The sequence below is a fragment of the Sturnus vulgaris genome, chromosome 2 (assembly GCF_052056855.1).
Source record: "Sturnus vulgaris isolate bStuVul1 chromosome 2, bStuVul1.hap1, whole genome shotgun sequence".
NCBI classification, from domain to species: domain Eukaryota; kingdom Metazoa; phylum Chordata; class Aves; order Passeriformes; family Sturnidae; genus Sturnus; species Sturnus vulgaris.
Genome location: NC_142244.1, coordinates 22450667 through 22478629, shown reverse-complemented (window position 1 = coordinate 22478629; position 27963 = coordinate 22450667). Strand labels below are relative to the sequence as shown.

Here is a 27963-nt window from a genome sequence, read left to right as displayed (position 1 = left end):
CTGCCTCTTTTCACTGCAGGGTATTTTCGGGGGGAGTGTCTGTCTGTATAAAGTGATAACGTTTGCTCGAAGGCATAGTCCATGTTCTCATTTCTCATCTGGTTCTGCTCTTTGGCAGCAGAGGATGCTGTGAAGCTGCTGAAGCTCTGCAACCAGGAACGGAAGATCTCTGAGCTTGTCTCTCTTCTGAGCTTGGCTCTCTTCTGCCATCAGCTGGAGAACATGATCCTTAACGAGCAAGGAAACCCTACCCAATGAAGGTAGGAGTGAAGGAGGGAATGTGTTAAGAGAGGGCTGTGGCTTGTAAATAGCTTGGAAGTGCTTAATGCATACTGTTTATAATGAAAACGTTTAGATACATCCAGTAGATACAATTCAAGAAGAAACTGAGCTATCACTGCCAGCCTTGGATCCAGAACTGTGGAAAGAACTGCTTAGAGTAGCCAAAACCCCTAGGATGGTAGGGCCCAAGCTCTTTGCTGTAGCAAAGCTCTGCTCTTTCAGTAGTTTTTTTCTTTTTAGACACTGTTAAAAACAAGTAAATGTCGGGACCAAGACATGAAAAACACATTCCCACTGATTTAATGTGTTGGTGAGATTTTTTTCTGTGCTAGGTTGAATGCAATCTTTGATAACATCTGGTAATTCAGCTGGATGTGACCTCTGGAGGTCTCTAGTCCAACCCCAGAGGTTCAGTGTTCCCAGGCTCGATGAGGTTGTGCAAGGCCTTCCTTGTCCAGCTGCTGTTAGAAGAACCTTTTTCCTCGTTTTGCCTGGGCTCTTGCCTCAGCACTCCACTGCTCCCACCGGGAAGAATTTGCTGAGAATTTACTTTGCTGCAACCACATTGCCAGGTCAGTGTGTTGCTGCTGAGGTTTAAAAGCATTGACTGCTTTACACAGTGGGGTTGCTCAGGCTGGATGCAGAAGCCTGGTCACGCTTTCACTCCCTGTTGGTGGTGAGGAGTGACAGAGTGTAAAACACTCAAACTTTCTGTGCTGAATCCTGTCATGTTAGCACCTTGTGAGGACCTCCTCTCTGGCAGCACGTTAAGGCTGAAATGTCAGCCAAGTGCTGATGTGTGTGAGATGCTCAGCAGTGATAGAAGGCAAGAAAATGACAGCTCACATTTTGATCTGCTTTTGCTGTGCATAGTGGTTGTATGTAGGGTGAGCCTTTCTGTGGAAATACTAATGGAAGAAGAAAACACTTCGAGTTTAGCCTTAGGGCCAAAAGGAAAACCTGGAGGAAAACCTGGAATTAGTATTGCATTTGCCTGAACAAGAACTGAATCTGAGGAAATGTACCTTGTGCTTTTTTAGACAGCTAGGTGAAATTCCAAGGTTTTTGCCTCCCTTAAAATCTCTGTGTCAGTTTTCAAAGTCAGACTGAGAACATGCATGGTGAAATTACTTTGGATATTTTGTCTCTTAGTGTATCGTCCGTTTTCATACCTGTATGTGTTTTGTTGAGAGGGTCTTGTGGTAGGTTTTGTTTTCAGTGACAGCAAAGCCATTTAGATTTGCTTTGTAGCCAAAATCTCTACTGGTGCAAGTGAATGTGATTCTAGGTAGAGAGAAGGTTGTAGGGCTACAGTGATTTCAAGAAGATTTGAAAAACTGGACTTCTGTCTGAAGTATTATGTAAAGTGACCTCTTATGAAGAAAAGAATGCTTTTAATTTTATTTCTTTTTTGTTGTTTTCCCCTATACTTTGAAAAGAGCTCTGAAGCTTCTCTGCTGCTGCTTGCATTTAGGTGTCATCTACCTTGGTTTTATTTTTCTTTCTAAGGAGAATTTTTGGACAAAAATGATATTAATAAAAGAACAAGAGACACTGCAGGGTCTAAGGTAGCAAAGCATGATCAGTCTCATTCAGACTGAGACAGGCACATGCTTTTACTGAGGCTGTTTGATTCTTTTATTTTGAATACTAAATTATTGCAGCTGCTTATCAGAAAATAGGAAGAAAAAGATGCATTGAGAACAGAAAAATTCCCCATCAAGTTGGCATTTCTTTTACATCTGAAATTAAAAGAGCCATTTTCATTCAGTTTATCACACAAAGCATTGATTGTGACTTCAGAGAGATTTTGAGGGCTTGCAGTTAGACAAGTTCTCTTGTTTAACAGAGGTCATCTCAAAGGTTTTGCATGACCGTACAAGTTGAATTAAGTTATTATCTCAGTATGATAACAGTGAGAGAGAAGTGAAAGCTTTGGTGACTGAACTGAAACAGTAGGTGATGTGAAGGTTATAAGAGAAAGATGAAAACCTTTCTTTCTGCATCTGTCATCTCAGTAATTTGTCTGGATGGCAGATCCATTGGAATCCTCCTTTTTTTCTTCACTTTTTTTAAATGCAGGATTGATTCTCATGGGTGTATGAAGGAATGAAGGGATAACTACAGAACAAGAAGCTGCTGGAATTCTTTCAGGCTAGCTCCTGGAAGGTAAGAGGAGTTACGCAGTGCCTTAGGAAGAAGTTTCTTCCACTATTGATTGATCACCTTTGCATAGTTAATAAAAGAGAAGTAAAAAAGTGAAATATAGAGGTTTGCACTAACAGGCCCCAAAATGTGCTTGTGTGCAGCCTCCCCTGGAAATATGCCAGCACTCCAGGTCAGGTGCTACATCTTCCCTGTGATGAGATCCGTTGTTTTCCCACTTCCTGTGTGCCCTTCCTTGAGCTCTGCCTTCAGATTTTCTGTCACACAGCACCATCTTCATAAAACATTAGAAATTTTCTCCAACCGTAGCTATTGCATATTTGACTTCATCCAGGAAAAGCCAAAGCATGACCTTTCTCTCAGGTTTCCAAGGAAAGGAAAACAATGAGCAGAAGTGATCTATTGGCAAGAATTCTTTTCTTGTACTGTGATCCAGGTCAAACATTACTCCCCTGCCCTAGTGTCACAACATTTTTTTTTTTTGCAGCCACTGTAGCTGTTTATACACACTAAATGTAATGTTTGCTGTTATGAAAGTCCATCCAGAAGCCAAAATACATACCCTTCTGTCCTCCCTGGAATAACAGGTACATTTTTCATGGTTAAGCCGAAGGGCTGGCTGAGTTAGCTCACAAGTCTTAAGAGACTTGCATTTGCAGCTAATTCTGAGTAACAGACATACATTGTGGTAGTATAACTGAAACTTCTTTAGTGTCTGGGCAGCTCAGGATTATCAGGAAGACTAGAGGCAGGGAAGGATGTGATGCATGTGTTGAGAATTGGCAGAGGGTTTTAGGACAGAAAAGCAATTTCTATGGGAAAAGGTGCTATGCTCACCCTTGCTGACAAGGAAAGTGACCTATGTAAAGAATTGTGGACAGCACACGAGAGGGCTTCTGTGGTCATTTTAAAGCTGGCAGTTTGGGATTCATGATGGTCCCTGGCTCAGGTATTTTTAACCTGGTACGGTGGGACTCATTTACCTTCTGGTAGAACTGTAGGCTTAATGTACCATCTTTATCTGACCCTTACACTGTACTGCAGGGATGAAGTCAGGAATTGTATGAAAAAGAAGATGAACCGTTTTTCCTGCATCGCCTCCAGAAAACTAATGATAAAGCCTGCTTAGTCCATTATTTGCTGTCAAGTAAGAGGTATCTCTTCCCTCATGCTGTTAGTTTATAGAACTACAAGTTTTGCCAAGGCCATTATTCAATTATCTAACTATCTGACCTGACTAAAAGCAAGCGAAATCCAAAAGCAAGATGCCAGGGAAGTAGAAGAATACGGCACAATACTTCAGCCAGATACGTTCCCAGACTGTGTGTGTTTTCACTTTAGAGATTTCCTGAACCTGGTGTGATTGCTCTAGTTAGTGACTGTCAAAAGGTCTCTCTTCTAAATGCTTGTTCAGTCTCCCTTGAGAATTTTCTGCAGCTAAGAAATTCTCAGGCATGCAGCATTGTTGTCTGTAGGGCTTGCCTAGAACACAGCTTCTCTTAGCATCATTGATGGCTCCTTATTCTTGAATATCTGAAGAGGCAGTGAAGAGTTTTTCCTATCCATGCCATCAGACCTATCTCTGCACCAAAGTGGAGAATCATAACCTTTTAACTCCTTGCATGGTGACAACTGTCCCCTCATGCAAAGGATGTGTCAGAAACACATTGCTTGCCCATGAAAATGCATTTCTCAACCTGAAACTTGATCAGCAGGCTAGTGGATTCCTAAATGAATTCACTGCCTTCAGCAGTTTTTCTTCTCTCAAAACTCTAAAAAACAAAGAAGTGTTTTGTTACTCCCTGTTCTTGTGTCTGGTTTGAAAAGGAGCACTTTAAAAGGCTAGTTGGTAAAAGTCTTGACAGCACTCAGATTGCAGTCTTGCCTAAAGTGAATCACCACCTTTTGAATCACAGCTTTTACTTCCTTCATTGCCTGAATTTCTTAATCTTTCACTTCACCAAAGCAGAAATATGCCAGAGATGAGCCTGAGGACTGCAGAGACAAGTCTAGGCAGGAGTGCTGGGGACTGGGCTAGAGTGGAGAAGTGGAGCAAGCCCCCTACAGATGGGGGTACTTTGAGGAGAGAAGAAGCAGAGACAGAAAGCAGAATCTTCTGAGGAAAGGTTGGGACAGTTTGTTTGGACACTACTAGTGTTTTTAAAAGTTAGTTTCCAAAGTGGGCTGAACTCCTGCAAGGAAGCCCTCTTGGGTAAATGTGGGTTGCAAGGACTGAAATGGATTTGAATCAGTTTATTGAAAACCATAGAGTCAAATTCTAGCTGATTCTAGAGCCTGTCAATAACTTACTCTGTACAACTCCCTACGAGACATTTCAAAAATACTGATAAGATGTAGGATATTGTAGGGCAGCTGCACCATTTCAGCATTAGATTTCCGTTTTTTGTCTCTTTACAAAAGTTGGCCTTCTTGCCAGGGCAGCCTTGTCATGAGTTCTGTGGGATTTCATTGTCTTTTCAGCTTTTAATTGAAATGGTGTGTCCTAGACAATACTGGATCTTAGCGCTGCATTATCTTCCCCTTCTGGGTACTCCTTCTGTTTCTTTCTTTTTCAGTGTAATAAACCCCAGAGCCCTGTCTCGATGCCTTCCATCCCCTGTTCTTCAAAACTGCCTTGAAAACCCCTGACTAGACTGTCACATGCTCATCACTGGATTTCCCCAAGGGCTCCATGTCTTCCAGTAACACAAGTCCTTACAGTTGTTGTCCTGAGACTACTTTTTATAAGAGAGATGTTTTCTACTCATTCTTGTGAAACATTCCTGCAGCTTTTCCTCTCCCACAAGTTTCAAACTTTTTCTCTCTTCTGGATGTCCACATTCTTCACTAATGTAGGGTATGACCTGTCACAGGAGCATTGTGCCTGTTTCCTGGAGAAACAGAATTTCTCCCTCTGAATTTCTTGGAGAAATTCTCTTTTCACCTATCAAAAGAAAAAGTAAGAGGATGCCCTTATTTTTAAAAAAGGGGCCAGTGTGAAAACCATGGGACATAGGGTCCTACTTGCTCCTGTTGATTCCTAAGGTGGAGTGTCTCTTAGGTTATAAAGATGAGTTGCACAGTAAAAAATTAGATTTTAAAGTGGATTTTAATCCATTAGTTTTTACAGTCTCTATCTTAAACAGGTAAAGGGCTTCATCTGTTAACCGTGGAAAGTGGAAGGTATAGGCATGATGCACTAGCTGAACAGTTGTTCCATTGCCTCAGCCTGGTGTCAGTGTGACCCTTCTCTATCACTGTGATCTGTTTTTGTTATGTTGAGCTATAAGAAGAGATATTGGACATACAATATTAAGCTCTCTCAGAACTGTGCATCAAGTTCTGTAAACTTGTGGAGCATTATTTCAACTGTCCAGAAAATTTCAACTGTAACAGAAAAGTGAGTTATTTTTAGTAGTGTTGTAACATTTCTCTAGGTAATTCAAACCATATACAGTACTCTCCATTAGACTGTGGAATTGTAGAAGACACTGTTCTTAAGCATATTGACTCATTCCTGTTATATTTCCGTGGCAGTTTTGTCACAGGACTATAGTGATAATATCTACTGGATGACTTTGAGGGCTTCATGAAAGCATGAGCATTTTAGAGAGCAGACACCTTTACTGAAGAATAATCTTACCATATAGAAAATAGGCAAGGTTCTTTATTTCTTGTAAATTTTAAACTGATTGATTTCTTGCTAATTTGAAGTCAATGTTATCTGAAGCTTAGTTATTTCACTTATATTTGTAAAACACAAACTACTTAACCATTCACAGTTCTGTATGTTTTAATGCTTGCTGTATACTTTTTTGTGTAATTTTTGACAAGTTCTCCATCAACTCAGGTAGCAAGTTACTTTGAAGCAGCTTGCATTGAACAGTTTGATAGATTTGATTGACTTGTTTAATGCCACGGTCTTTGGATCTTGAAAAATGTTTTCCACTAGCATGTTTTCCAGCCCTTCTGGAAGTACTGGAAGGTGAACTCTAACAGCTGTCACCCATTAGTTCGACCAGTTTCTTCGTTTAAAGTACAAAACTCTGGGCTTATTCTGCAAGGGAGACCTACTGGATCCCTGAAGGGTTTGGTTGTTATTTAGTCAGTTCAGAAACTGTTGATATTCAATGCAATTCTTTTCTGAAAGTTTTCTCTGTATTGTGGGTATGGTGATGGCAAAAGATAAAAAGTATATTTTATCTTCATGTTCTTTGTTTTGTCTCTATATCTCCTTTTGTACTTGTAAATCAAGCCCCTGTCCCACAGAGGATTGTAGGACACACACTGGTGATTGTGGCTCCACTGCTGCTGACTTGGTATTCAGCATGTGGTCTGTGGGTGATAAGGGAGGGGATTATTCTATCATGGAACAAGAAGTCGGAGTGTGTACAGAAATTACCAGGAGCAGGCTTAAAGCAAGCAAAGACCAGTTCTTTTTACACAGCACAGCTGACATAAACTGAGATTGAGAGGCGCAGGGTGTTACAGAAACCAGGGGTGCAAATGAGCTTAAAAAAGGAGCAAAGAAAATCGTAGAAAGGCTTTTAAATGCACAGATGTAAAACAAGCTTCTGGCTCTGTCTGTCCCTGAACAGTGAATTAGTAGATCTCACTACGATGTATTAGAAGAAGAGTAAATTTTGCCCCATTTTTTGTACTCTTTCCCAAAATACCCCTTACTGGCCACTGTCAGAGGAAGGAGTCTAGTTTTTTAAAGGTTTGGTCTGATTCACTGTGGCTGTCCTTAAGTCACTGATCCTTAACATCTGGGAAGCAGGATGTAGCATTCATGGCTGAGTACATATTTTCTAGAGTGCAGAAAAAAAAAGTGAAAATCATGTCCTCAGCCACACCACAATCTGCTCTCACTTTGTTAATATGCAAGGTTAATCAGCATAAACACATCTGCTTGACCTAAACACACTCCTCAGAGTAAGAGCAGAAGTGCATTAGATCCTGGGATGGTTTGAGAAGAAAGAGTAAAACAACATCAAATTACTCTTAATTCTGCTGTGTTCTTATTTGGTTAGCTCACAAATATTCAAGGATAGCAAGAAAAATTATGGCTTCCAGTGTAGTCAAATGCCAGGAATGTAATCCACAGTTTGTCCTTAATCCCATGAGGATCCTCTCAAATGTTTCCAGTGCTTTTGGCAGGAATATTAAATTACAAAATCTAGGATGCTTGCCAGAAAGAGAAAATAGAAGGTTCACAATAAAAGCAGTGCCCCTGCTCTATGTTTCTGCAGGAGCAAAATGGCCTGTCAATATGGACTATAACTTTCAAAATAAAACAAATTTAAAGGACAATTTCTCCTAAGTGTCTTACAGCAATCCATTCCAGTACTAAAATAAGCACTGTTTGGTGCCTGATGACAGTTCTAGGAAGTAAGTGAAGGTGACTGAATTGTCAGCATATTGAGCTGTTCTTTTGAGCTAAAAGTACTTATCTGTCTCATTTCCAGCTCAGTCTGGGCCTCAATTCCACAGTCTGAGTTCTATTTTTTTTTTTTTTGGTCGGAAGGAACTTGCAGAATAGAGCAAGATTATTTCAGATCTCCTCTGATACAACCAAGGCTGGAGTTCAAAGATGGCTTGTTTTGTTGAATTTACTGTAAGAAGGTGTTTATCCTTTTGTAAATTGAATCCTTGACTATACAAGGAATTCCAAGAAGAGAGAGTTGGAGAACTGTAAGATCTTGAATATACGTCCTGCTTCTTTTGAGGCTTTGAGGAATGAATTACATGGAACTCAATACTTGCTTTATTTGTCAAGGTGAATTCCCATTTGTTTCTAATTTATAAAGTGAGCTTTTGGCCATGATAAAGCTGTTATGCTAGGGTGCTGGCACGGTTATATTTGCACCCCACTAGGGAAAAGGAAAAATTATAAACTCTTTAACTAGAAAATTTTCATCTTACATCGGACATGTTGATTTTGACATATTTTACTTCTTTCAGAGACAGTGGAATGGGTTGCCCAGAAAAGATGTGGATGCCCCATTCCTGGCTTTGAGCAACTTGGTCTAGTGAAAAGTGTCCCTGCCCATGGTAGGGATTTTGAAAGTAGATGATCTTTATGGTCCCTTCCAACTCAAACCATTCTAAGATTTTGTGTTTCTCTCTGTACCATATGGCTGCTTTCTGGGGTCAGCAGGGAAGAGTCTTACATTCTCATCCATTCTAGGCAATTCTCCAGTTGTTTCTGCAAGAGACAAATCACCAACTATTTATTTAGTAATACATTTGTGTTTTACTACTCTATTTGTATTCTCTTCCTCTGGCTTTACTGAAGAACTGTCCTTAAGATCAGCTAGAAGTTAATTTAGAAATTCCAGCTGTACCTTACCCAAAATGCACATTTTTCAGAATACCAAAGGTGTATAGATAGCACTTTATTTGCTATTATTTTAAAATAAAAGGAGTATGAGCTTCAATCTCCAGATTTTTTACAGTGCCCACCCCATTCAGGTCCATTGATGTTATGATGAAGTAAACAAAATGTGATGTAGTTACATTAAGATGGTACCAGAATTTATTGCCACACTGTTTAGCACCAATGCTAAGAAGTCTTCATGAATGGTGCTGTACTTTGCTGGTGCCTTCCACTACAGAAATGTACTATCTCAGGCATGAATGTCACAAGATCAGTCTTATTTTCTGTCAAAAATGCAGTGGCTGAAAAACACTTTTCTCATTCATATCAGACAGTTGGACTTTTTTGTTGTGGCAGGAAAGGGTGGACAGGAAGAAGTGTTGACCTCAGAGTTGCTTTCATGCTTATCTTTCTTGCCTTTTCTCTATCTGAGGAATATTTATGCCTGCAGCTGGGACTCACCTGCAGCTGCATGTCTTACCTTTCAAGAAAGACCTGTATAAGCTGTCAAATCTGCACCAGATATGTTAGAAGCAACATCCTGTATCACATGCATAATTGGAACCATAAATGACAAATAGAACACATTTTACACTTGGTGCTCAAGTTTTGCTGTACATAACCATGAGACAGCATATACCATGAGACAGCTATTTTTGTTCTTTTTTACAGCTCTGTTCAGATGAAAGGTTTTGAAAGAATGCTGAAGTTGAAAGGAAGGTGACAGATCAAATACGTGGAGGAGCAATGCACACTCTGCCTCTCTCGTGAAGAAGGTAAAGAAAGGTTCTGGAAAGCTTTGTAGGCACGAAGCTTATCAAACCCACCACACATTTTTCAGAGGAAGCCAGGCATGTATTCAGGAAAATGTTGCTGGCAACATTAAACTTGCTCAAAAAAATAGCAGCACTGCTTTCTAAATATAATTTCTTTTCCTTTTATGTTATAAATCACTAGTTACTTTAATCAAAGGAAACCATAAGATATATTTTTCTTGTTAACCATATACCTAGTGACCTTTTTTTCCTTTTGAAGATCAACTTGACCTTTTGTTAAAACAATACCACAGGGTAACTCATTAGTGTTAGGAGAAGGGGCAAGGCAGTAGCATTGAGAGAGAAGCAAACTGAGGTTTTGGACTTGTTATTGTCAAAAATGTATGTGGCCGAGTGACAGCATATTCAGCTAATTTCACACAGCAGTGATTTTGCTCTGTGGCCTCTGTTTTCAAAACCTTCAATGCTTAACTCAGACTATATGAAAGCAAATCATATACATCTACTGAAAAAGATACCTTTCAGAGGCTCTCTGGCACGTCATCATGTGGACCCCAGTTCTTCAGCTGCCATGTTTTCTGAGCACCTGTAAAGGAGCATGGACTGCAGAAACAGCCATTTCATCTACATGTGCTGCAAACAGTGTTACATTGTATTGGCATTGTAATGTGAGGGACTAAAATGCATAAATAGTTGAGTGCATGGGATATCTGAGGCTAAACCTACCGAATAATTAGCTTCAGTGTAATCAGAAGCAGAATACCCAGCATTTGAACAAGAAATGCTGGCTTCTTTTCTGGGTACAGACAAAAAATGAAACAAAATTAACTGGAACACAATCTCAGATAGGCTTGAATTCCTAAATGAAAGAAAGATAAAGGAAAAAGACACAAATTCAACAACTGAATCTAAAGCCTTCAGTAGGTTTCAGACTTAGCATGGCAGGATCCAGGGAGAGTAGAGCCCAAACATTTTTTTTCAAGACTTGTTGATATACATTATAGCCCTTGAGAAATTGTGGTAATCACCTGTCTTCCCGTTGAGAAGTGACTCTGTCATGACACTCTCTGCTTCTTACATTATGTTATGCAGGTTTTGTAAAAAGCCTTCACGCCCCAACTTTTAGCATATGGTTGCACTGCTTAGTGCTGGTGTGAAAAAAAACAGCAGCAGTTTGAGACTGGTTTGTTTGTTTGTTGTGTTTTTCATGTTTGCTGTTGTTTCATTATAACAACCTGGATAGTATTATGGGGTGCTTCAGCTGAGGAGAAATTGGTCATTCATATTTTTTTATTAGCATTCTTAAGGCATGTTGGTCCAATCATATTAACTGTAAACACTGAGCAGTGATTAATGAACTCTTTGCAGAATCTAGGTGAGTTCTGTTTCACATTGCATTCTGATGAGTACAAGGACAACTACCAACATTTTCAGAATGTTTGCTAATGCTGCAAGCGTCAATGTCTGGGACATTTCCTAGGCTCTGTTAAGACAATTTGGATTTATGTTGTCTGACCATACATCTTTAAAAAACTATTGCCAACCAGAAACACCGGCCATAGGATCTTAGAATGTGTTCACTTCTTAAGTCTTATGTGGAAAGATGCTGAGGACCTGCAGCCATGGTTCTTCCTGCTGAGAGCTACTTCCTCCTGGGACTTCTGAAAACTGGCAGAATGTGTTGCCAGCCGGGTATCCAAAAATGACTGTTTGAGTCATTCCGCAATAAGACCCTGGGGACTGAGCCAGGCTTCCTGTTCTGCATTTATGCAATGTGTAATATAATAGGGCTCTGGATCCAGTGTCTTATGAGCTATGCAATACACTAGATATTAATAGTAGTCATAAGTAAGGAATATGGTTTGGCTGCTTCTAACTTCATAATTTTCAAATCTTTCAGAGCTGAATGTAGAAATCCAGGTCTCTAGACCTCAGCCTTCATTATTTGAGCAGCAGGCCATCCACTGCAGTAGTTATTCAGTTCTAGACATAGCAGTTCCCCATAAAGTAAAATAAAAACAATGAGATGGAAAGAAAATACTTGATGCAGTGTCTGTTGTTTTGTTTACTCAGATGGCAATCACAATTCTGCACTGTGCAATTGGAAATGAGGCCTCCTACTGCCAGGTCCAATGCAAATATGCTGGAAGGTACAATCTTCCTCACATGATTCTCTTAAAATGAGATTGCCCATAAAATTTGCACTTGGGCACAGAGATTATCAGCAGAGTTTAAGAAATAGTTAGGAGATGCAACATTGCCCAAGCCATCCAAAGATTACTCAAAGTCACAAGATTTATTTAAAATACATAATAACTTAGGGTTCTTCTCTATTTACCATCTTGCCTGGGGTGTCAGATTTTTCAGCTTTAAATCTTTAATAAGGCTTACAAAAGACTACTTTTATTATGGCAGCTGAAGGTTATGTGTAGTCATGTGAGCTAGCCTTCAGACAGAAGAGCAGATACTACACTATTTAGCAATGTGGAGTAGCATCATTGTCTTTTTAAATTGCTTTTCAGCACCAGTGAAACCAAATCCAAAGATACTAAATTAATTAGACTGATATACCTTATTTCTCCATATAGAAGTTAGTTATATGGATACATCCGTATTTTATCATTGTCCAAAAGCTAAAGCATACATTTGTACATCAGAAGGTGGCATGTCATGAATTTATGTTGGCATTCACCTGAAATAAAAGTGGAGACAGCAATTCCAGATAGGACTTGGGATAAGCCTCTTTTGTTCAACTATGGTCTTGTCTATAAACTTTATCTACAGTAGGCAGCCCAAGTTACATTGGCCTGATGGCTGTCTTTATCTGTCTTAAGATCCCCCTTGGGTTTGGAGTCTGGATAGGGGGTTTTGAGGCGGGGTTTTTTTGAAGGGTATGTTAAAGAATCTAAATTGCTCTCATTCCTTATGAAAAAAATGAAAGCAACAGCAATTAAAAAAATTACTAACAAGATAGAGAAGGCTACTGTTTCAAGGATGGGGAAACTTGAAATCAGGGTTATATGAGACATAATTTTCTTGAGGTCACACCAGAGCCCCCAGCAAGGCAAGGATTAGAATGCAAGGTGTTCTATCCACTTTTCACAGTTTGTTCATGCTTACAAAACATGTATGAGGGATCAAAGAGAGAGAGAGGGTTGGTTGTTTTATTCTTGATCCTGTGTGGCTATTTCATAACCAGTCTGTGGCTGTGTATGCAAGTGTTCAGATACACAGGAGTCAGTTCTCCCTTTTGGACAGCAAAATTCAGGTGTAAGCCGGGGAACGTGTATACTCTAATCTTGGCCTATGCATTGCTGTATAACGTTAGATCACATAAGCAATCTGCAGTGATGTAGGGACCTTACGGGCTGAGGAGCCCATGTGGCATAACATTCCCTGAAATAGTAAGCACCAGGTAGCCATGGTGTTTCTAATGCCAGCAGAAAGCAGCCTGTATCCCAGGTAAAGCTTTCAAAAGTGAAATGTGGATTGTATAGATCTGCAAAGTGGACTGACAGTTCCAGCCCCAGTAATAATTTGGGTGATGTATTTATTATTTTTATAGTAATTCAAATATTACCATTGAAGAAATTCTGGACTATCTTACTGTTTTCTTCTCTTAATTCAGTCTTATTCTTCTAATACATCTTCAGTTCATGCACATTTTCCTCCTATCATGGTTTTCTTTCTTTGCTGTGTCTCTTCCTATCATTGTGTTTTTCCTTCAGATCACGTCTGTTCCCTCTGCTCTTTCTACTCTCCTACCACATCATTAGTGTACATGAACTCAGTTTTTTTGGTATGCACTGCATGCATATGGCCCTAGCATAATATATCGCAATATGTGAAACCACGTGGTGTCATAGAGAAACTGTGTAGAACCATGTATTTATTTTTGTTTCAAGTGTGTTTATTATAATACCACGAGGTCTCAAGTAGAAAACTACTTTAACCCAAACATGTTAAGCTCACCTAGTTGTCCCTCTTCTAGCTCTGCCATTATTCAGTTTTTATTGATGCAGACGGACTGGAAACTGCCTAGATTAGAAGGAAACATCATTAGATATTTTTACCAGCAGTCTGGCTGACATAGTGCAGCAAGTCTATAATCCCAGTTAATGAAATGACACAAAAGCACTGCTTTTCTAAACAGTGTTAGGATTTAAGTATAATATATTTTATGCCTCATATCTCTTTTCATTCCACGTTGTGATCTTTTTCCAGGTCATGACCACATGGACTCTAATTAGAAAAGTCTTCTCAGGCAATTGTTTTAACTGTATTTTTCTAGGAAAAAGCCTGTATCATGGCCCTTCTTAAATAATGCAGGATTGAGAAACCAAGAGGAACATGATCAAGACAGTTGCATTAGTTTGACTCAATCAGTTTATTTTAATCAATGCACGTACTGTTTGTGGGTATTTTTCCCAAGTCATCAAGAGTTGAAGCTAGTTCAGTCTATTATCTGTGGTTAATTTAATTTCAGATTGTCAGTCAACTTTAGCTAAATCAGTACAACCAAGTCAGAGTAAAGAGTTTGATTGGGTAGGCACAAAACTTGGCCAGCTGTCCTCGTCTATGGAGCATGAGGATCATTGTTGAGATTCTGAAGGTAAATAAACACATAAAGAAGTAATCTTTTCCCATTTAGGCCTTGAAGAAAGTTACATTGATCAAAATGGAAAGAATGCCAACAATATCAACAATGGATTAGGACAATTGTGCAAAGACAGATCATCTTCTCAGTCATTGGCTTTGGGAACAGCTAGCTACCTCAAAATAAGTTATTTTCCTTTTCCACCCCCCGATCCTCCTTCTAGCAAGAACTGTTTACATAGGGGTGCAGCAGCCCAAGCTTTCTGCTTGCTGACTTGCAGAAGAGCTGGTCTATAGAAGGCTTCTTATTTTGTTCCCCTTTGTAAAACCTAACTTTCAGTCCAAATCAGAGTTAAGTGTTACAGTGGCTTTCAGGAGGCTTTCAGTGTTTTAGATCAGGCTCACAGATTTGGTACCATACAACAAAAGCATTTTCAGAATTTTTGGGGGTATTTTTCTCTTCTGTATTGATGGGCTTTTTTGGAGGGCAGATCTTGGGATCAGGGGAGTCTCTTTCCAAGTAGCCAGAGTTGGACAGAAATCAGGGATATGGGTGGTGAAAAGAAGACTGAAGCAGAGAAGCCTTTTGTGCATATATTATTCTTTTCACAGGGAGGGAAAAAAAGAGGTTAAGATACTTGAGGAGAAAAACTAAAGTATGGGAATGGGCATGCTTTAATGCAGAACAGAAAGGAGAGAGCTTGGTAAGAAAATATGAAAGAGAGCAAGACTACTGAAAAGGCACCCACACAGAAAATAGTTGCCCAAGATAAGAGGTAGATTGCAGCTCGTGTATGAGTAAATACAGAAGTCACAAATTTAAACAAATTGGTACAGAGTGAGAGTAGGTTTCCATTTGTGGAGTAACTAGAATAGCTTTTTTACTAGACTTCGCTGTTCGATTTCTCTTCAACTGTTAAGAAATTTGCATAATTCCAGCTGTACCTTAACCAAGAGATCTGATTTAAAACCCAAAATGTTCATAATGAAGAGAGGAGAGGGAATAATGAGTGTATGTGTGTGGCTTTTTAAGTGGGTGTTTCACTGTGTCCCATGATTGTGTCTTGTAGTTTTATTATAGAGAACTGAAGTATGATCCAGTAGATGAGACAGATTAAGAAGAGCTTAAGGCTTTTCCAGATAACTGAACTCTTTCTTAAAGGTGGCCACTTCCTGGGTAGAAACCTTCAGAACTTCTGCTCCATGGTTGAATGTTAATACCCAGGACTATTAAGTTTTGCCTCCGTTAGTTCCTTTAAACCTTGGCTATTCAGTAGAGCTGATCAGCCACCTGCTGTGGACATTCCTGGGAGATCCAAGCTCAAACAGAAATACCTGGCTTGTGAAGCTGTTCTGCCCAAACAGTGCACCAAGACTACAACAGAGAAACAAACGATCTGTCTTTTTTTTTTTTCTTTTCAATTCATTGCAGTTCCTCCTTTCTTGAGGTGTGTGTGGGGAGACCTGACAAGAAGCACTCGAAAGATGCTGGTTTTCTGGAGATGGTGTTTATGGGCTCTCACTGTTGGTATTAGCAGTCAGCTGGGTCAAGTGGCACAGACCACACCATGCTTGTTTTCTGAAGGTGTTGTCATTTATAGCGATCATTAGTGCAACTTTACACTCATCGAGTTACTCAAACACTGAAAACTTGTACTGGTTTTGTAGCTATTTACATTAACAGTGTATTTTAGCAATTTCTTTCTTAGGACTTTAGGGAGTATGATAAATGCTTGGTAGGTCACCCTAGCAATTTTCAGTGTTTGGCAGCTCTTGAAAATCTGAGTCATATCCTTTGCTGTTTCAAAGTTTCACTGTTGAACTCCCTCTTAGTACTGGGCACCTCCCCACTCCAGCAGTACCCATACCTACCTGTACACCACAAAACATTTATCGTACTATCCCAAGTGAACTCTCTCTGCAAATGTGACAGTTTTCTAAGCAGTCAAGGTCCGGTTTTGAGCAAAACTCTAACTAAATACTGAGCTTGCTTCCCTTGGTGTTTTGGGGGTTTGTTGTTAATATATATATTTTTTTTAGTGATTACATTCATATGAGCCAAAAGAATTTTAAATCAAGATGCTGCAAATCCACCTGTAACTCTTCCTACAAAATTGATGCAATTACTGCAAGTAATTACAAGTTAGCAAATTTACAGAATCAGTATTTTCTTGTAGGCGACAGAAGAACAGAACAAACAGACAAAATTATCAAACGTACTTAGTTAGTCTAAAACTGTGCTATTACTTCTGATAATTAGGTTTGGGTCTTTTGCTGTTTACGTAATAAATTTCTGGCGGATTTGTTACTGACAATTGATCATACTGTGCTTTGTAGCAAAACATGTAGCAAGATAAACCATTAGATGCAGCTGAGCCTCCTGGCACACGAATAAATAGCAGAAAAATTGTATTGTATGTATGAATAAGTTTGGGGTTTGATTTGTTTTGTCGTTTCAACACTGCTGTACCATTACCATTTTATCCCCACAGTTGATAAAGCACACTCATCAACCCAGTTACGTAGGTGTGAGCCTTGCCATCCTGCATAGGTGAAACCTGCAAAGAAACCTGTACCAATTTTGTCAAAAAAGTAGATTCTTTAGCTGAAAGTAAGACCCAATAACAATAAGAATTGCTTTATAAACTAGAGTGGGGAAGAAAAGTCCAATGATGGTTTATTTCTCTTTACATTGGTAATTTCAATGTCTGTTTCTTCTCTGCAGGCATAATTATCAAACATACAGATCAAATAAGTGTTTGCTTACTCCAAAGTGGGGCATCTTTCGTCCTTGATGTTTTTCTTTTGCAAGGAAAATAAAGAAGGTTCCGCTCCCACCGCTCCGGACGGCTCCGCTTCGACTGGGGGCCACCCCGCGTCCCCGGTTTTCGGCGGGGCTGCTTTTCGCTCCCTGCTTTTTGCTCTCCGTTCTCCGTGCGGCAGGAGCCGCGTTCCCTGCCCTGCGGGATCGCTCCCGTGTGGGGGTAGCGGCCGCCGCGCTCCGAGAGCCACCGCTCCTGCATTTCGCTATCTCGCGCTCTCTTTCGGCCGCGCTCTTTGCAGCCGCGCCGCCGCTGGCGCTGCGGGCTGCGCTGATTGCGTAAATGGCGGCTGCGCAGTTTGTGCCGAGAGCAGTTCGCGTCTGCCTGGTGCCGGGCTGTTTCCCAGCGATTTCGGAGGTACCTTTTCTGTCCCGCATCTGATCAGCTTAAAACTAAACTGATCCCCTTCCTCAGTTTTCCAGCTACAGCTTGTCCTGATCTTATTCCTAAACTCTGAAATGCTTTCAGAGTCAGCTGGCAGTTGTCCACAGAACATACTGATCGCAGCAACTGAAGACTGATCTGAACTGAACTGCAGTGTTGGCCCAAACCCTCTTTTTCCAGACACTTTGGACATAGATAGAAGTTACTGTCAAAAAGCAGGTAGTGTGTGTTGAAAAAATTAACTAAAACTGTGCAGTTTCAAAAAAGCCAAACCAACACATTTTCAACAATTTTGGGGTTTTCTTAGGTCACCCTTTCTCTTTCCCTTCATATAGCCTTGTCTTCTTCCGCTGTCTTTGCCTGCTGGTCTTGAAGACCTGAAAAATCCAAATGTATATCGTCATTTACGTGGGAGCAGTTTACTGTCTTGGTTCAAGACATGAATGAGCATGTGTTTTGAAGAGGTCAAACAAATCAGCTTTTTTGTTTGTAAAAAGCAAAAACTTTCCACTTAGAATGCCACAACATCATTCATTTGCATTCACTTTGCAGAAATTTCTTAACACTGAAAGACATTTTGATAAATCTTAAAATAATCTAATCAGGCACGATCTAGTAACAAGTGATAGTTAATTTGGTGTAGTTTGGTAATTATCCAGTTTGCAGGCATTTTAGATGGAAGAAAATCTGTTCAGAAAGCAGGCTGTATTACCTACCATGCTGAAACATTTGACAAGCAGTGAATAAACACTGGAGAAACAGAAGAAGAACAGCCTTTTGGAGTAGAGAAAACTGGAAACATGGGAAAGAGTAAAGGCAAAAAAGCTCAGCCTGGACAAGGTAAAATCTTATGAGTCCTTTCTGACAATAAGTCTTTAATCCTTGGTATGACTTCTGCAAAGACCACCTCTGCTTCTGTCAAAAAATGAAAGGCATGTAACTTCTACAACTGTTAGCATCCTGTGCTATTTGACTCTTCTGGAAAGGTCACAGGACCCTTCTCTCCAATAAAGTGGACTTTTGACTTGTAGCATCAATGATTCAGATCCTGCTCTCAAATTTCTCTATCATCTGTGTTATGCCCTACTGTAAATCACTGATTATGATTTCTTGCCAGCAACAGTGACACAATAGTAGTGAGGTAATCATTATGTTTATGGTCATGAACCCATCAACATGATGAGAGTTAAAAAAACATATGTACTTGTGGGATGTGGACTTTACTGTTGACTTTGGATCGAACTTTAAGTCAGCTAAAGGTAGATGTTCACTTTATACAGCGTTCTCTGATTTATCAATTGAACTCTAAGGATATACTTAAGCAAATCTTACCAGCAACACTCCACCAAGGCTTTCTTTGTTTGCTGTGGGGATACAAGGCTAATTCCTGGCAGCTCCTACCAAGCATGGTAATGGGAAATCCTTAACAGCGCTATTTATTTAGGTAGAATTATTTTGAAATAACTGTCATATATATACATTAGAGTTGATTTTAATAGATACTTCTGATCATCCCAAAGATTGTGCTACCCAAATTGGTCTAGCTCATGGGCACAACTGCATAAACTGGCAAAATGAAACTGTTTGTCACAGGTAATTTAATTCTGTAATTATCTTTTCCTTCTTTCTATATGCCTGCAGGGCAAGAATCTGCTCTGGTTCAAAACTAAACAACCCCAATAAGAATCTTCAGAGAAAAAAAAAAAGTCCTTGCTAAAATAGGCAATGAAGTGGATTCTGATTTTAGCTGTGAATAATGGAGGGGCAGTGCCTGGTTTTCACTGCTTCTGTTGCTATGACAGCTGGGTTTCACCTGTACTTGCTGGAGATAAGATACTTCCACATGGTCATACCAAGTTCAAAAGTAAAAGTAACGATGCAAACATCTGCTGTGCCAGGGAGAGAATAATATAACTGAAAGCTGCTTAATTCTGGTTATATGTCTGTAAGAGAAGATGTCAGTTTGCAGCCTTTTATCAGCTGGGTTACTACGAGCAATGTCCAGTTACAAAAAGCTCCTTTTTTGTATATATTTGTAAGTATTCTGACTTAGCCTTTCCGTGCTTTTAAGGGAAGAAGGAGAAAGGTGAAATGCATTTGGCTTCATATGATGCCAATTTTATGGGATGAATCCCACTCTATGAGGCATGGCCATGCAACTTTGCAGAGTGAGTTTGTTGTTCAAAAATGTCTATAAAACATCTCCTTCATACCCCACCAATTTATGTTGTGCTAAGGGTGTTTTCAAGTGATTTACAACTAACTTGAGGTTTGTAGAAAAACGCCAAAGAGCCAAAGGATAATGTGCCAAACACAGAGGGGCAGAAAGCATGGCAAGGGTACCAACGAGTCTGCAGGTTTCTGTCATGGCACAAATTCACAGTCAATTTGTATCCCTTTGTTCTCCTGCTAGCATTGTTGAGCTACTCTCAAAAGACAAACTGTCCCTGCTCGGTATAACCCTTCTCTGCATCTTCACCAGGACTGCTTCCTTCTTGAGTGTGAGAGCACAAATCATACACCGTGTTCTGGGGGAAGCACCACACAGAGTTTCGCACATATGCATTACTGCTTCCCTGCCTGTACTAGGGAAATACTATCTAAGACATGTTCTTTTCTGTGAGTGATTGAAGATTTATTTCTTGTTTACTTCAATCATCTTTTGCATGTTCCAGCTCATTTGACTTTTGACAAAATTGGCCTTAATCCTATGCGTCTCTACTCAAAAGTTATCGTGGTTGACCAGGATTGTGTACTATTTCTGACTGCTAAGAGCCTCTCTGAATTTGTTTTCTTCCCCCCATTTATTCAGGTCTAAAGTGTTTCCCATAAGATTTTTTTCTGCCTGGAATATATACATTGGGATAGTTTTTGTATCTTTGATCTAGATCTATTCCAATCTCCCTCCACAGTCAAGTCTTCCAACTCTTCAGCCCAGGTGAATTTGCTAGTGAGTTTCCCTAATTTGATAGCTTGCCCTTTGCTTGTGTTTGTTATTCTGTCCATGGAGATAGTTGCTGAGTACTCAGTGCAATGCAGTTTTCTGTGGCCACTTCTTTTTTAGTGTCATCGTTACTAATTTGAGGTTGTCTCTTTTTGTCTCAGTGAGAAGGAATCTGGCAGCTATCATACACATGGCTAGCTGGGCCCAAGTTTATTATTAGAAGCATTTGTTGCCCAAATAGTATCTGGGAAGTTAAAATTGGTCATGGCACAACTCCCAGTAGTGTTTCTATAAAAACATTTCAGTGACAGACCTTTTCTTGCACCATTATATTTTAGCTGCAGACAAGAAAGGCCAGATTTCAATGATGTGTCCAAATCAAAAACAACCACTCCACAAAAAATAGAGGCTGTGAGCAGGTGGCTTGGGCTGCTGGAAGTGGAGCTTCCTGTTTCCATACAATAGGGGATTTTATGATGAATTAAATGATGGTGAGTTAACCGACAGATGGCTTTTAATAAATTGCAAAATCCGTTGATGTTTTCCACTTGCATGGATGAAATGGCTAAACATTGAAATGGAAGGAGTATTGTACTAAGATTGCACATGGCTTGGATATTGACCTATTGATCATATTCACATGGGTCAGGTCTAGCTTCCATTTGGAACAGGAGCAGAGCAGTATAAAAAAAGTCTGATCCATGAGCCATTGTTCTCCTGAGTTAAAGAGACCAAGCCAGCCTTTTCTGTCATAGAATTGCTCTCTTCAGCTTGGACTGCCATGAAGGGAGGATTCTTTCTCCTGTGCCACCAGCACAGTTTTTTGGGGGTTCCTACTGATTCTTCCAACCTGTGACAAGCGACCATTTGCTCCCTAGCCATGGACATTACCTGGCAGGAGTTGTAAGCGGGTAAGTCAGTCATGGAAAGAAATGCATTTAAGATTTTCCCACGTTTTACCTACATCCAAGACTTTGAGTGCAACTTGAAATCTTAAAAGAAACATGCAAAGCACATTTCTCAGCACGTCTGTGTCTCATTGAAATTAGCATGCTGTTCACATATGACAAGGCTTCTAGCAGTCTGTCATAGCATTTCTGATTTACAGAGGCTCACCTAACTTCTCACTCTTCTCCCTGGAATCTAATCATAGTTACTTGTATTGCTTTTATAGCCCTATTTTGTGTACTGACTTGCTACATCATATTTTCAAGTAAAGACCAGTCTGAAAAGTACCTGCCAGAAAAACTGTTCCCAGATCTTTGGCAGCAAACCAGTAAAATAATCCAGGCCAGTTAACACTGGCCAAAGAAGTGGGCCAAAAGTTTGAAGTGGAAAGGTTACGTATCTGAGAGCTGCAGTAGCTGCCTGAGCACTTGCAATAATGACTTGGCTGTACAGGTGAAGCCAGCAGGACAAAAACTTGGGGGTCTGAAGGCCCCCAAGAATCAGAGGCTGTGCTATGGGAAGCCAGCAGGAAAAACAGGTAGTCTTTTTCATAAAATGCACAGAGAAAGAAAGTGGGCATTAAGCTGTGCTTTAAATGGCAAAGGCATCTTACATGCCAGCCTCTCCTTGGAAAGGAGACAAGGAGAGTGGGTCCTGGCATGGTACTGTAGGACTGACAGAGCTATCATAAAAGGGCAAAGATTTCATCTTCCAGAAGCAGCTTATGTCAGTCATCTGAGCACACAGGCCAAGTGGGTAGAGACCCAGAGCCACAGGATCAAGGACTTCTTGCTCTCTCTGAGCTCGGTGCCCTCCTGCATTTGGCACTGGAGCTGTGACCTAGCAGCAGACTGCAAGTAAGAGTGTCCCACCGCTCTGCCACCCCGCTCAGATGGTTATCTCTCCCATGCACCCCTCCATCTCTCTCCTTTTCCTAGATTTCCCTTGTGCCAGATGCCATAGCTGACATCCTGTGGGAACAGCAGTCCACTGCATGCCTGCAAGCTACAGGGAAGAGAATGCCGTGTCCCAGGAAGATGGGTAGGAGAACTGGATCTTGAGAGGTTTGTCTCCTGCCAGGGGAGGCAGCAGCAGCTCTTGCCTGCTTTGCTGCATTCAGTACCATGAAGCTTCAGTTTGGGTTGCCTATGGACACACGTGCAGGTGGAGTTGCTCAGTATACTGATTGGGAGGATGAAGGCACAAGTGGAGAACTTGAGTTTCATATGACTGTAATTAGATGGAAACAAGAGAACAATTGGCAGGGTGAAACCTGAGGTTTAATGCTACTTTTGACCTGGTAAAAACCATAAGCTGCTCAGGACACATTTTCTGTAATTTTTCAAACCCTTTTCTCTTTTCCTTTCCACTGTTTTGTTTGCAATGCTCTTCAAGTGGATGTACTTTGACCTATTTCTTCCTCTGCATATGCCTAATGAAGCACAAGAAAGCCTAATGCCTATTAGATAATGTATTTCTTTATGGGTTTGTAGATGCTCATGTATAAACACATGCATTAAAGGCTTCACTTTGTTTGGCAAATAGCACTTCCTAATGTGCTCACCACCCCAGACTGCATTTTACCAGCCTACCTGGGTTGGGTTAACTCCATGACATTTCCTGCAATAATGTTTTGTTTGCTGGTGTCCTTTCTCCCAGATTGAGTAGAGGAGCACTACACAGCCCAGGACAGGAGAAAGCACTCTGCAATTCCCAGAAAAGGTAGGCCCTGGGGACTGAGAAAGCAGTCACAGCCTAATGTAGTTCTTTGGTTGACCAGGAAAAAGTGGCCTCAAACCAGGTGGGGGTTGGATGCTGTGAGCTCATGACAAACACTGTGGATTCTGATGAGATGTGCTACAACCACTAACAAGATTTTTTTAAAACTTGTGGGACAGGCATCAGCAAGTTGTCTCCTGGCAAAGAGTCTATGGAAGAAATATCATGCAATCACAGATTGATGACTAAGGCTATGTAAGGACTGCTGCTTACTACAACTGGAACTGTAAGTGCAGTGAAGAGCACCTGAGGGGAGCCCCGAGCACCTAGGCAAGGGAACTGAGAGAACCTGCACAAAACAGAGTTGTGCTGAGACAGGTTTTGGAGCTCAATAGCAGAGATTTGGGCATGTGTGGGATTCAGGCAGTTCTCGTGGTGTGACATAAAGATTATGACTGTGATGGCAGGCAGTAAAGCTAGAAGCTGGGTGGAGAAGGCATCCCACAATCACAGAACATTCTGAGTTGGAAGGGACCCACAAGGTTGTTGCGACAGTCTGTATTTCTATAAATCATTAATCTCCCAAAGTAATTATGAAGGGTGACAGGTCTATTGCTTTTTAGTTTTAAGACCAGAAGTGTAGGATAGATATGGTGCATTGCCTATACACAGCTTGATTACTCATCTTTCTTACTGGATTGATGGGGAAATAACTTTTGTGATGCTGCAGTTTTCCATTCTCTTTACTCCTTCTTCTCTCCAGTTTTGATTTTCCCATTTTCAACAGTTTTCCCTTCCATTTCCTATAATTTTCCTCTTACTTTTTCTCTGATTTTGCAAGCTGGAATAGAAGCAACATTTTCTTACTTTAGTAATGGCTCAGGAGGTACATGGTTTCTCCTGGAACTATAATATGACTACATTTTATTCAGATTTATTTTAGTTCTTGCTTTACATTTAAACGTTTATGGGGTTTTATGTTTGGTTTGGGGAGAGGTTTGTGTCTCAGAAGTGTTGATTTTCAACTGAAAGAGCAAATCTGTTGACTTTTTGGTCATATGCATTGTATTTGCTTGCAGGAGCATTCATTTGACTTCCTGCTATAGTCATCTATTTTAAAAGAATTTTGAAAGATTCTTACTATTGTCAAATAATTTGTTTGCAATAGACTATATCCCAACGATTCCTTATGTTTTCCTTGTACTTTGTACCCAAAAATTCACTGTGTTGCAGATTAGATACTAACTTCTTGCTTGTACAGACTATTTGGAAAGCAATTAGAAACTTTTTTTGCACTATATTAATTATTCAAATTGCCATTTGAATCCTTGAATTTAGCTCAACATATTTAGATGACAACAAACACCAGCTTTCATTCTGTTGCTGGTATGGGACAGCTACAATTGCCAGAAGAAACCAAAGTGAAGTTACATTACTGCAATTTACATTATTACAGTATGATCAATATAGTGCAGTTTACTCTAGATAAAGGTGTATTCAGCTATCTTAGATGCAATTCTTTGTATTTTGCTCTTTTCTTACACACGCAGCCTTTAATAGAGGGGAATAAAACTCTGAGTGAACTGTATCTCCTATTGGGCTGCAATTGTGAACACCCAGCTCTTCCTAGAGTTAGATGCCTCATGCAAGACTCTGAGAAAATTGACAAAGACTTGCAGTCAGCTGTAAAATCAAATGACTTCTAAGTCTCCACATGGCACCACCACAGGAATGAACATTGCATGCGTCTAGCTCACTTCAGAGGTGCACCAGTAACTTGAGCTGGCCTCAAAGCTGTGGCTCAGTCTTGCCTACAGCACATTGATGTTCTTCTTCCTGTGCCCTTCAGCCTGCTCAGAGATCCCTGCTGGAGTGGTACCACTACCCACCTTAGCCAGTGTGAAGTAAGCTCTTGTTCATGAACACATGCACAAAAGATGCAGCTGCAGCACACACATCCTGTGTGGAACACAGGCAGGAATAACATCCATTTCCTCAAGGTTTCCTACACTCTTCTATGGTGAATAGTCCCAATATCTTGTTCTGCAAAAATCTGGCACATCCTGAAAGTCCCTCCTGTATCCCAAACAAAGACAAGGCCTTGCAGAATAAAGTAAGGCCAGAACAAAATAATACTGGACTACGTAATTTAAGAATGTCCTGAAACATAGGAGCAGGGGGACTGACATGAAGTCACAGAATCAGTCTTCTAATATATCCTGACTCTTTTGCTGTGCAACCTTAATGATTTTTAAAAAATTGGTTGTGTGCCTATGCTACCTAGATGAATTGAAGGGCAAGGACTGAAGAGCTGATAGCTGATGGGAAAAAGATACAGCATAGTTAAATAAAGTAAGTTTAGAAGGGACATAATTTAGCTACATACTTGGAAGAAGCTTGGTTTTGGAAAGGGCAGGATGTGAAGGGTGAAGACCTGAGTAACCTTTTGGGAGAGGGGAAAACGTACTAAGGTATTTTCAGCTCAAGGGAAGACAAATTGCAGAGGACTGAACTTTGGTTCCCAGCCCAGAACACATTGAAAGTCATCTTGGCAGTCTAAAGACTGGAATAATCCCTGAAGAACAGACAAAATTTCCCAGCTTTCAATCTGTTATTTTTATTACGTGTATACATAGGCTGTAGGAAACTGCTGCTGAGAACAGAATCCACCTCTGGTCATTCCCAGTGACAGTCATCAAAAAAGAGGAGCTGCTTTCCAATCAAGGAAGCATCTTCTGATACAATGCTAAAATCATACTGTGAGGTCACTGAAGCATCACATAGAAAATTTTCAGATTGGAAGCAGTCAATCATAAAGACAGAAACAGGAGAGGACAATTAAATTATTAACATCCCCTCAGATTTCTTCTAGCATGATACACTCATCTGGGCAAAATACAGCATTGATGCAGCACAGGATTCCAAACAAACTCATTTTTTCATCCTCTTTATCAGAGGCAGAATTATTAAAAAACTTTCTTTTGAAATAGCAAGGTCCAGACCCACACAGTTCGGTGCTGAGGTACGGAGAGATTTTCCAGGAGCCCAGTGACTCCCGCCTGCCTTGGGTGGGGCTTCAATTTGCTGCTGGCAGTAGCTCCTCAGGGGGTAGTTCTTCCCCTGACAGCTTTCCCTGGGGTTTCATGGCAGGGGCCAAAGGTGCTTGCGGAGGGGGAATCTTGCCTCTGCAGGATCCCAACCCCCCTCGACACACACACACGGTGACAATTAGTTTCTTAACTAGATGGTAATTCCTAGAGGCGGTTCACTGTCCCCGCTTTGCGGGTCTCCCACACCGTCTCTGGCTATCGGGGCGGAGGAGAAGGGGGAAAAATAGTGTCTGCAGCTTCACAGCGAAGTCGGTCAGAAAAGACGCTCTGCTGACGGGAAGCTGTAGCACGCCTTTTATATCTCTCCACGTGAGAGTCTCCCCCCCTAGTGAGCTTTGGTGTAAATGAGAGAGAGAGAGAGATTTCAGCAAGCTGGAGATAAACAGTATTTTTGTTTCAGTACGCAACGCGCTTCCTCCTGCGGTTTTCTTTTGCAGATGGGGCTCAGCTGAACAAGCCCTCTTCTTGAATCCTGTCATAAGCACCACCATGCAGGAACCGGGCTGGACCTCCCAGAGGCTGCCGCAGCAAACTGGGCGGCCCTGAGCAGTAATGACGAGTTCTGTCCTCTTCTCTGGGATGATTTAAAGATAAAATAAGCTGTTCTGTCAACAACCGGTAAGCGAACGCCCCTGCTTTATCAAGTATAGCGGTGTAAACCCTTGCACAGGCTGAGCGGATCTTGTGGATGGTACCTGAACCCATAGGACTGGGTGCGCTGGAAGTGCTTGTTCCCATAGTTTGCCGGCGTCTCTGCCGCGGGACATGTGACGGCTGTCGGGAGCCGTTCCACGGTTGGATACGACGGATCTTGGGGGTCTTATCCAGCCTTAACCGTTCCATGATCTTGAGTCATTTCAGACGGGAAAGCTTTTAGCTGTAACCTCATGGAGAGTTTGTATGCGTGCTTCCAGTTTTAAAATTTCATTCAGGTGAATGCTGATGGCAGCGGCTGCCAACAACCTTGTTACTCAATGTAAATTACCGCGTATTCAAAGGCAGAGCTGGCTATTTCAGTACATCAGCGTGTTCCTCGGTGAAAGCATTCAAAGAATTAAACTGCATTTCTAGAGGGATGGAGCCTGCCTCTACAAGCCTCCTTTGAAGAGAGGACAGTTTTAATCGGTTTGGAGAGCTGAGGAGATTGAGACGTCCCAGGTCTTTCCCAGAGATTCCTGAGAACTTTGCGGGGAAAAAAAATCTTAACACGGCGGTGTAGCCGGGAGCCTGTTCCCAGTGGGGATGAGCCCGACAGAAACCAAAGTGCCGCCGCTCCCCGCTTTCCCGGCGGCGCTTGGATACGCCTGAAGCCTCAGGCGGGCGGCCGGCGCCGGGGAGCGAGGAAGAGGCCGGGCTGAGGCGCTGCCCGGGTCCGTATGCCGGACTGGCTGTTGCCCGAGGCGGGGGGCGCCGGGGGGTCCGACGGGCAGCCGGGCACCTCCCACACAGGTAGCTGGCTCCGGAGGGGGTCTGTGCGGGAGGAAAGGGACAGCCCGAATTCTCCCGGCTGCTTGTGGTGGGCGCGGGGCAGGGGAGGCGCCCGCCCTCCCCCGGCCACCCGGAGCAGCTGGGCCCGCAGGCCGGGGCGGCGAGCGGAGGTGCCCCGGGGCCCCCGCAGGCGGTGAGTCGCGGCGGGTGGGCGCGCCGGCGGGAGGCGGGCGCGGGAAGGGGGGTAGGGAGAAGGGGCGGCGAGGCCCGGTGCTCCGGGGGTGGGCAGGGCAGGGCTGGGGGACGGTGGGCTCATGCTGGCAGGATAGCCCTGCGCAGGGAAAGCCTCCGGGCGGAGCTCACGGCGGACCGTAAGTAAAATTAGAGGGGAGATTCGTGGCTTCTGCTG

At 41.6% G+C, this 27963-nt stretch overlaps 2 protein-coding genes across 27 annotated transcripts in view; one reads left to right on the top strand and one right to left on the bottom strand.

Moving 5' to 3' along the window:
- ST3GAL6 (ST3 beta-galactoside alpha-2,3-sialyltransferase 6) overlaps positions 1-27963 on the top strand; it is a 138794-nt gene that overhangs the window by 16795 nt on the left and 94036 nt on the right. For 3 of the 26 annotated variants that reach the window (XM_088158870.1, XM_088158856.1, XM_088158853.1), the window contains exons 1-7: positions 123-260; positions 2365-2451; positions 9500-9603; positions 22236-22338; positions 22957-23019; positions 23196-23302; positions 26564-26744. The gene's annotated coding sequence lies outside the window, so the exon portion shown is untranslated. Of the gene's footprint in view, positions 1-118; positions 261-2364; positions 2452-9499; positions 9604-22235; positions 22362-22508; positions 23020-23195; positions 23303-26079; positions 26745-27556; positions 27576-27865; positions 27926-27963 lie in introns of those variants that run through there. The other 23 variants (XM_088158859.1, XM_088158869.1, XM_088158855.1 and 20 more) reach the window with 18 other exon arrangements.
- On the bottom strand, positions 244-17477 carry LOC148224667 (uncharacterized). The gene is made up of 3 exons (XM_088158876.1): positions 16967-17477; positions 10122-10189; positions 244-8656 (listed from the first exon to the last, which is right to left on the bottom strand). The coding sequence occupies exons 1-2, from the start codon at positions 17396-17398 to the stop codon at positions 10166-10168; spliced, it is 456 nt and encodes a 151-aa protein (XP_088015002.1). The 5' UTR covers positions 17399-17477; the 3' UTR covers positions 244-8656; positions 10122-10165.